The sequence below is a fragment of the Lepeophtheirus salmonis genome, chromosome 4 (genome assembly GCF_016086655.4).
Source record: "Lepeophtheirus salmonis chromosome 4, UVic_Lsal_1.4, whole genome shotgun sequence".
Lineage (NCBI taxonomy): Eukaryota > Metazoa > Arthropoda > Copepoda > Siphonostomatoida > Caligidae > Lepeophtheirus > Lepeophtheirus salmonis.
Genome location: NC_052134.2, coordinates 25,462,486 through 25,471,750, shown reverse-complemented (window position 1 = coordinate 25,471,750; position 9,265 = coordinate 25,462,486). Strand labels below are relative to the sequence as shown.

The following is a 9,265-nucleotide window of genomic DNA, read 5'->3' as shown; positions in this document are numbered from 1 at the left end:
GAAAACAAGGTCCATTGTATATATTAGTCTTCCTCCACCCTAATTCATGGTGAAGAGCAAAATTCGCAAATTATAACTTATTGGTATACGAGACATTAGAAGAAATCAATTCCTCAGTTTTCGTAATCATCTTTTTTGGTTCCAAATAATAGGTTTTTTAACTTGCAAATAAGCTATGATGTTATCAACAATCTTAACTTTATTTGAACTCACAATATGCACAAGCTTTGAAACTGGAAGCTTCTTATGATTTAGATAAGGATAAAAAGTCAGCTTTTGCTCATAAAACAATCTTAATTGGATATCTGACAAATTATTGAGTTGATCGAAGGAGTGAAACGCGTCTATTTGTTCATTCAATAATTCTGATGATTTCTTGTGCCTTGCTTCTGAAGATACCCAATTTGTTTTTCACCTTTCACAAGATTAAGGCGTGTGTTCTTTTTATTAGTCCATGACATATAAAACGATAGGATTAGCTATCCCATAGTTTCTTCTTCAAAGTCCTTATTCAAAAATGTAATGAGTCGACACTTGAATTCTAGTTGGTGTCTAATCATTTCTACATATATCTTTAACCTATATAGCTTCCAAATATTTCGAAATGTGGTTCCCACTCCTGCAGCTTACGATACCAAATTAATCACAGTAGGAACTAAGTCCTTTATACTGCAAGTCCACGTAAAATATCAAGTCATGTCCAAATCTATGAATATTTTCATCGAATCCTCAGATTTCATTCTAGCTTTATTCTCGTATGAGGCTTAACTTGGTTTTACTCTCTTCTTCGGATAAATTTTCATTCGGTCATCCTCTCCGTAGATATCGGAATTAAAGCAACTCTTATGAGGATAAATTATCTCAAATCCCTTCTTTTGGCCTAATTCTTAGAGAACATCGTTTTTATTAATGAAGCTTCATCCAATCAAATGAAAAACACATTAGTATTTATTTCTCCATTTACTCAAATATTTTTGTATGTATTTGAATATAATTAATAATTACATAAATATGGCTTATGTATCATATCAATGCCCCTTATTTTATTCATTTAGAATTGTAGTATCTGGAAGAGGAATTATGACTTGACATTTACTAATTCAACATTTATATTTTATCACATACTAATAAATATAACGTTTATCACTCTGTAAATCCTCTTTAGCAACTATATTTTAGTTAATACATTAGAAAAATTTATCATATGAACACAAGGATATCTGGCTATACTATTGGCCCGAGCCCTATAAGAAGAGTTATAGTGGTGACAACAACTTCAAATTCTAATTAAAAAATATAACATACGAATACACGCCCTTACAGTACGACATCACACTTACGGTTGAATATTTTTTATATAGATGTCGTCAGAACGTCTTTTGATATATTTTTATTTTGTATAACAGTCATTGTGCTTAGGAAATAAAATGTCCAGTCCAATAATGACCATATCAGTGAATGTGATTTTATGACAGAGTATATGAAAACCAGGAAGATCAAGAGGAGCAACAAAATCCTCACGTGGATCAAGGCAAATAGCTCAATTGTGAAAAATTTTCTGACAAGAAAATTTTCACCGTTGATCGATTCCAAAACCACTGGAAAGACCATTGGCTTGCAGAAACAAAATAAGAGGTCCAAGGGGTTTACCACACCGGCCCAAACAATGGTCCTCGCTGTTATGATCTCTAATGGAAAGAAGATGACAGAAAATCGCCCAGGAGGTCTACTATAAGGGGCTTAGGTACTCCATCTTACCATGGCTGAAGACCAACTACCGAAAGTAACTAGTATGGACTCAGGGCGGCGCCTCTCTCACACCTCTGCCAAGTACCAACAATTTTGGGCAGATAACATGGCTCTATTCTGGTCCGAAGAGATATGGTCCCTTCCTCACCAGATTTGAACCCACTGGACTTTTCTATATGGAACACTTTGAAGAGGGAAAGCAACAGAACCTCACACTCAAATGTGGACTCACTGAATTCTCTCATAGTGGCTGCATGGGACAACTTGGTAGAGGAGTTTGTCATCAACTCCTGCATGACCTTCAGACGACATGCAAAGGCTGTGATTGATAATGAAGGTGTTATATTGAGTAAAAAAAGTTTTGCAAAAGCATTGTGTACATTATTTTTTGGTCTATTATTGAAACTATAAAATTATTGATGTAGTTCTAAATCCATCTCTCGAGTCAACGTTTTGTTGCCCTACCCTGTACATCAACGACAATTTATCAATAAAATAGTTTTCTTAGAGTAGGAGTTGAAGCAGAGTTGATTTAAGGAGAAAATGACATGAGAGCTTCAATTAAGGAGCCGTCAATGAAGGATGAAAACTTTACTTGTTCCTCTTTGGATCTTTCTGTCGATTAATCTGTCGTTTAATGGAACTCATTAGTTCTTATAAAAGTATACAATTTTTGTAGAAGTTCTGGAGTAATTTATGTATTTTTGAGTATAGAGGCAATGATTCACGAGGTCATAAGTTACTATCACAGACCTTCATGTGAAGCACATTTGCACAATGCAGGATTCTTCCATTGAAGGAGATTTTGTTGAAGTTTGATCTTGATCAAAATGATTTTTTCTCCTTTTTCAGTTTGGATACCCTAACGTTCCCCCACAATGAAGGTGTCTAAAAAGTAAGAAAATTGCATTGCCCATTGTCAATATGATTTTCCACTCCCTCCTTGGCCCGAGCAACAGTAGGTTACCCATTGATAAAATGGTAACCTGAATAAAAAATAAATAAAAGTTTTACCAAAACTGTCAAAGATTAGTGTGATATTCATAAAAAAAAAAAAATTAAAGGTCATATATGAATAAATATCAGAATAAATAAAATGAATATTTTAATTTAAGAAATGACTCAATTCATAATTTAAAAACAAATTATTTTAATTAAAAATTTAATTTTGAAATTAATTTTGAAAAAAGTTGTTCTTTCAAATCACACCAGTATTTTTAAAAACCGAGTGGTTCATTAAAATCTGAACACTGTGAATTTTAAACTTCAAGAATATATAATTTATTAATCAACAATAGAATTTCAACAAAATTAATGATATAAATAGATTTTTGTCTGAGCTCTCTGAATCATTAATAAAGCTACCATTAGCAGTAATGATAGTTTCCAGGCGGTGGTGGAAGGCCAAGCATCTGCTGCAGATGTAGTACTCTGTCATGGGGGACCCAAGCTAGTTGACAGTGGTTTTGAGGGCCTTGTTGCATGTACGTCGGACACTGCAGGCTTCGACATTCATCCAAAAGGTGTGGTCGAGGGGGTTAGTGTCAGGGTTGTAGGGAGCCAAAAGTGTCCAAAAATAATTCAAAATAACCGAATAGAGTCTTGCAAGGAAGGAGATGTGAAGAAGAGACAATAAGACAAAGAATTTTTTTCCATAACACGACAGTTCAACAGTTGGCAACCAACTATCCACAATTTTGATATTCAATAGTTTCATTTCATTAAAATGAAAACGGGAAAGATAGGGTCACAGGCGCACATGCTATTTTACAAATGTTTAAATCATATATAAAGGTTCATCTGAAAAAAAAATCCCGGCTATTCGATCTGTAATCCTATTACTCTCCAATCTAGAACAATGCTTTTGAGCTATTGCTATTGCTGTTGCCAGTAAAATTTGAGTCCTATTAATATTGTACCAAGTCAGGTACCTTAAAACTATATACAATTTTTGAAAATGAAAGGTCAATTAATCATGCTTCAAAAAAACCTTATTTTGAAAAATATAAGAGTTATTCATGCATAAGCAAAACTCTACAAAACATAGATTAGGTTTTACCCTCACATATTTTTTCTCAGGATTTAATTATCTCACATGAAATATAATGTTTGCAATCAGTATACATTTTTAAAGGGAATAATTTTATTCTCATATATTTTTCGGTGCTTGTACGCCTGTATTTATTATATTTAAAAACCTGACGGAATAATGAACTATCAATCTTGTTTAGTAGCTACCTTGTAATAGTGCAGAAAAGGTAACAAATCGAATTAGGATTTTTGTGCAATTTGTTTGGCCAATTTGAGTACAAAAACTGCATTTTTTGTTGAAAAATGAGCACTCAAAATATCAAAATTCACCACCACTGGAAATGTGTCATCATTTTGCATAAATGAAAGATCTGAATTTTGCAATTGGGCAGAAAAGTATTTCCCTTTTGTTTCAAGATTCAAGGGTTATTATTTTGATGTCAATTTTATCACCAAATTTCTTCTTCCTTTAATTGTCTGTTGTAGGAATATGTCTCCCTCTATATTCTATCATGTAATCATAACCTGGATTGCATCATATATATATTTTTACTCCCATAAGATACTATAATGCACGAGGATTTTTTCTGATAGATATAATGGAAAAATGACATAAAAAGATGTCTTAAAATTTAACTGGAAACCAAATTGTCTCTATTTATTTCCTACCAGCTTAGAAAATTAGAAATTTTTTGATTGATTCAGCGATCACCAACAAAATCCTAAGTTTATTGATAAATAAGTATTCAGTCTTTCAAGTTTTTGGAATATAATTTTTGTCATCCTCAAAGTAACCCTTTAAATTCTATTCTAAGTAATATGTACTTCCTGATAAATCTGCTAATGCATGACTCATGTTTTGAATAGTTGAGGTAGGAAGTGATTTGATCCCTCATGTAGGTAAGTATCAAATTTGCATAACTAAATACATATATGTATTTAGTATTAGTGTTGGGTTTCAGTCTGAAAATCCTAGACCAGTCTGATACCGTTATGATTTTATTAGACCGATTCTAGAGATAAATTGTTGATAACATTATGTGTATCCAAAATTGTGAACATTGCACAATAAAGTCATTTGAAGTTAAATGGGGTGGATTGAAATATTTCTACAATACATACTCGTAAATCGCGATAAGAGATAAAATTGGTCCATTCATTGCTACAGGAAAAAATCGGGCAACAGGTTACGGATTTAAATCTGGAAAATTTATGGATTACGTAGATATTACAATTAATTTAACAAAATATCAATTTTAAAGTCAATCACTCAAATTCACCACTTACATCTTCAACCACAGGATCCAATCTGGCCCTGAATCTGGTACAGGCCTTGATAAGGAACTCCTTGTCCATGTCGACCACTGCCTCAACAATGGAAGCCTGCAAAGAGTCAGCAGTGTTATGTGCACGTTCATTGGACTCCCTCTCCACGACGATTCACACATTGATGTACAAGGAATTCCGATCTGGTAAGCTAGGAGCCCACATTTCATATGCCCTACACATAAAAGTCGTAAATTTTTTGTATTTTTATGGAGTAGCTATCCAATTTGGAAAAACTGCAACAATTTAAAATTATAACATGACACTAGATCTATTAACATAAATCTAGCATAATTATCTATGGAGCATTTTCTGTCCTTGGGCGAGCACCCAACAGGAAGTCCCACAATAATGGCTGCACAGGGTTCGTATTCAGAGGATTTTTCAAGGATTTGTATCCTTTATTATACAGTATTATCAGTTGAATCTGATGAGAACACTTTCATAAACATGTATATCATGATGCCAATATATTGAGATCTAAACTTGTTCTGGATTTAAAATACCCACCCTGTACATATATATTGATCAACAAAATCGGTCTACAGTCTCAGATCGCAGTCTGGACCAAAATATTGGTCAAGAAAAACTCATTTAAAACGAAATGAAATAAAAAAATCGGTTCAAACGGAGTCTCAACACTCATCGTAACAAACATACTCGCATATTAGGAATTATATTCCTTATGATTAATTTGTTAAAATTATTTTGCCATATTTAGATATAAGGGTAAAAATGGATACCAGGGTTTAAAAACGTAAATAAAATTAGATTGTAATGTATACATATATTACATCGACTATAGCAAAAGATCATAAATAATCCTTTAAATTAATAATCTCAATATTACGAACACCAAAAGCTTAGTGCAATTTGTATGGAATGTTATATTTTTATTTTCAAATATGTTAAAAAACTAAACAATCTGACATTCTAAGGCTATATCTGTCTTTAATAGCTGACTTAAAATTGGTCCAGTCCTATCCGGTACCTACTATTGGTTTTTGAATAAGTCCCAAATTATAAAGCCCTCTCTAATAGACATTATATTCAATAATACTATAATAAAGTATCTCAGTTTACCAGTTTAATTAGTTTAGTGAAATATTAAGCATCTTTGCAACACGATAGCAGTTTATTCTTCATTTAGGGTTAGTCTATTATTCTTATAAAAAATTAATCTTTGATGGTCAAGATTAATTGGCGATGATATCACTCGCTGATATCTATCATAACGTTATTTATCGAAGACTTTTCTACGGAGCAACTTCCATTTTTCGTTTTTTAAGCCTATTTATCTATTTCTGGATTTTGATCAATGCAAACAAAAAGTTGTAAAGAATAGGAAAATAAAATTTGGATTAATCGCAAAAACGCGGGACAAATTAAGTATTTATGTTATACAAAGCCCTTATTACTCTAATAATTACTTTTATGATTTGAACAAGAAAAAAAAGAAAAGAAAAAAATGTATGTTATTATTTGACGAAGTGACACTTGCTAATTTCATAGCATAGTCATGATTTATATAAAGGCTATCTATTTTCTGAAAATAAGCAAATAGCTTTTGATCATGAAAGCATTCGTTCTTATAGGGGGTTTGATACTCTTTCTTATCTCCTCGTTTCAGCTGTAAGTCATTGAATTATACAAATTAATTTGTTTATAACTTTTATTTCAGTATTGAATCAAAGGACAAGGCTGTTCTTTGTTATTTCTCAAGCTGGGCCACATACCGACGAGGCAAAGGAAAATTCGATATTGAGAATATAGACCCCTCTATGTGTACTCATGTGGCCTACGGATTTGCTGGAATAGATGAAAACACATATAAAATCAAGGTCCTCGATCCATATAATGATTTGACCGAGAATTGGGGCAAAGGAGGTTACAAAAGATTCACTGATATGAAAAAGAAGAATTCAAATCTCATAACACTTCTCTCAGTTGGAGGATGGAATGAGGGTAATCATAAAAATAATATATTAAATTTGATGTATTTTTGAAAATCAAATATATTGTTAAGGTGCAAACAAGTATTCTAAAATGGCTGCTCTTAAAATCAGACGTACAACATTCATCCAGAGTGCTATTACTCTTCTGAAAAAATATGGCTTTGATGGTTTAGACTTTGATTGGGAATATCCAGGTGGTCGTTTAGGATCACAAGGTTCTCCTGAAGACAAAGTTAATTACGTAAAACTCATCAAGGAACTAAGAACAGCTCTAGATAAAGCTGGAGGATTAAAGCTTACTGCAGCTGTGTCAGCAGGGAAAAACACCATCGACAAGGGCTACGATGTTCAGGCAATGGGAATGTATATGGACTACATCAATGTTATGACCTATGACTATCATGGATGGTGAGTTGAAATAGTGATTACAATGAATTTAATATTAGTTGAGGGTGATCTATGAATAGGTGGGGTGGCCATCATTTCACAGGTCACAACTCTCCACTTTATGCTCTCCCAGAAGAACAAGACCCTTCACATCCCGCCCATAATTTAAATGCAAATTTTTCAATGAATTATTATGCCATGAAAGGAGCGCCCAAAGATAAATTACTAATGGGAATGGGTGCATATGGACGGGGATTTATTCTGAACGACGCTCGAAAGAATGGATTTTATGCAAGAGCAATGAATGGAATTGAAGGTGGACCATACACAGGTTCAAAATATTCACATAATCTTTACCAAGGTATGGAATATTTTTAATTTGTCTTTTTCAGATTCAGTAGGGTTCTGGGGATTCAATGAGTACTGTGAGAAAATGAAGTCGAGTAAATCACAATGGACATTGGTTAGGGTAAGTAATGATGAGCAAATGGTTATGAAACAAATATATTATAAATATACAATTCATAGAGCCCTTATGCTGTTGCCCCGTATTCCTATAATGGAAATAAATGGTTTGGATTTGATGATAAAGAAAGTATTAGAGTAAAATCTCAATACATTTTGGATCAAGGATTTGGTGGAGGTTTTTCATGGAGCATAGACACTGATGACTTTTTAGGACTATGTGGACAAGGAAATTTTCCTTTGGTATCAACAATGAAAGAGGTCCTGATGGGATATAATGGTCAACTTATGTCTTCTTCTACTCAAAAACCTACTTTAACTACGACCAAACCATTACTTGAATCATCAGATCAATGCCTAGGTATTGGTCTCATTCCATATTCAAAGGATTGTACTAAATACATTCATTGTATACCTAATAATGAGAATGGATATACTGAGGTAGTCATGGATTGTCCGCCAGGTTTATATTTTAATTTTGAGAATCTTAATTGTGATTGGCCTTCAAATGTATCTTGTCCATGATTGTTTCAATTTTAAATCAATAAAGGATTGCATACATATTTATTTTGCATAAATGAGTTTTTTTATCAAGTTACTGTTAGTCCAGCTATTAAGAGGCTTATTAATTACATCTTTGGAAAGTCATGTGCTGTCCATCTATTCAAATATCCAAAAATTACTTGTCTTGGATCATCACTCGAGGAAATAATCTCTAATTGTACTTTCTTTAATTTTAGTTAAACGCCATCAAGATCAGTAGTTCCGTGGCTTTAATTTCAAAAGCAGAGTGGTATTAAGTGGAACTGCATATTTACAAAACATTTTAAAATTTCACTTTGAAATAAAGCATAATCCAGATAATAAGACCTTAAAATTAGAGTTACAAGAAATAAATAGCTCAAAGGGATAAAATATAAGGTTTTTGACAACTTGTATTTGTTTTCAAATAATTATGCATGTGCGCGTCTGGTCATATAAATTACTTTTTAAAGATTAAGGAAGGAAAACGGTTATTGCATTTCCTTTTTCTCCTTTTTTATTTTTTATTTTTATTAATCATTCTTGTACAACATCACCCTCTAATAAATACTATGGTTTGCTGCTTACTTCAGTGCAATATTTAATATAATTAATTTTATTAGTCAAATGTCTTAAAAATTTTCCCCTCTGCCTTGATTACATTTAATTACATCTATACATTTTCCCTCGGAGTTCATATTTTCCCATTTGGATATCCTCTCTTCATGTTCTGTTCAAGGGATCTAGTCTCTGTGCCTCACTCGATAAATATCATCTTCTTTAATAAGAGGATCGTTCATTGTGCAGATGCCCTTTCCCTTTCAAGACTT

The 9,265-nt window shown here is 32.7% G+C and overlaps 1 protein-coding gene across 1 annotated transcript; it reads left to right on the top strand.

Annotated features, from left to right (window-relative positions):
* Positions 1–6,638: 6,638 nt before the first annotated feature.
* On the top strand, positions 6,639–8,476 carry LOC121115631 (acidic mammalian chitinase). The gene is made up of 6 exons (XM_040709711.2): positions 6,639–6,738; positions 6,788–7,071; positions 7,133–7,469; positions 7,529–7,779; positions 7,841–7,917; positions 7,977–8,476. The coding sequence occupies exons 1-6, from the start codon at positions 6,680–6,682 to the stop codon at positions 8,436–8,438; spliced, it is 1,470 nt and encodes a 489-aa protein (XP_040565645.1). The 5' UTR covers positions 6,639–6,679; the 3' UTR covers positions 8,439–8,476.
* Positions 8,477–9,265: the final 789 nt, after the last annotated feature.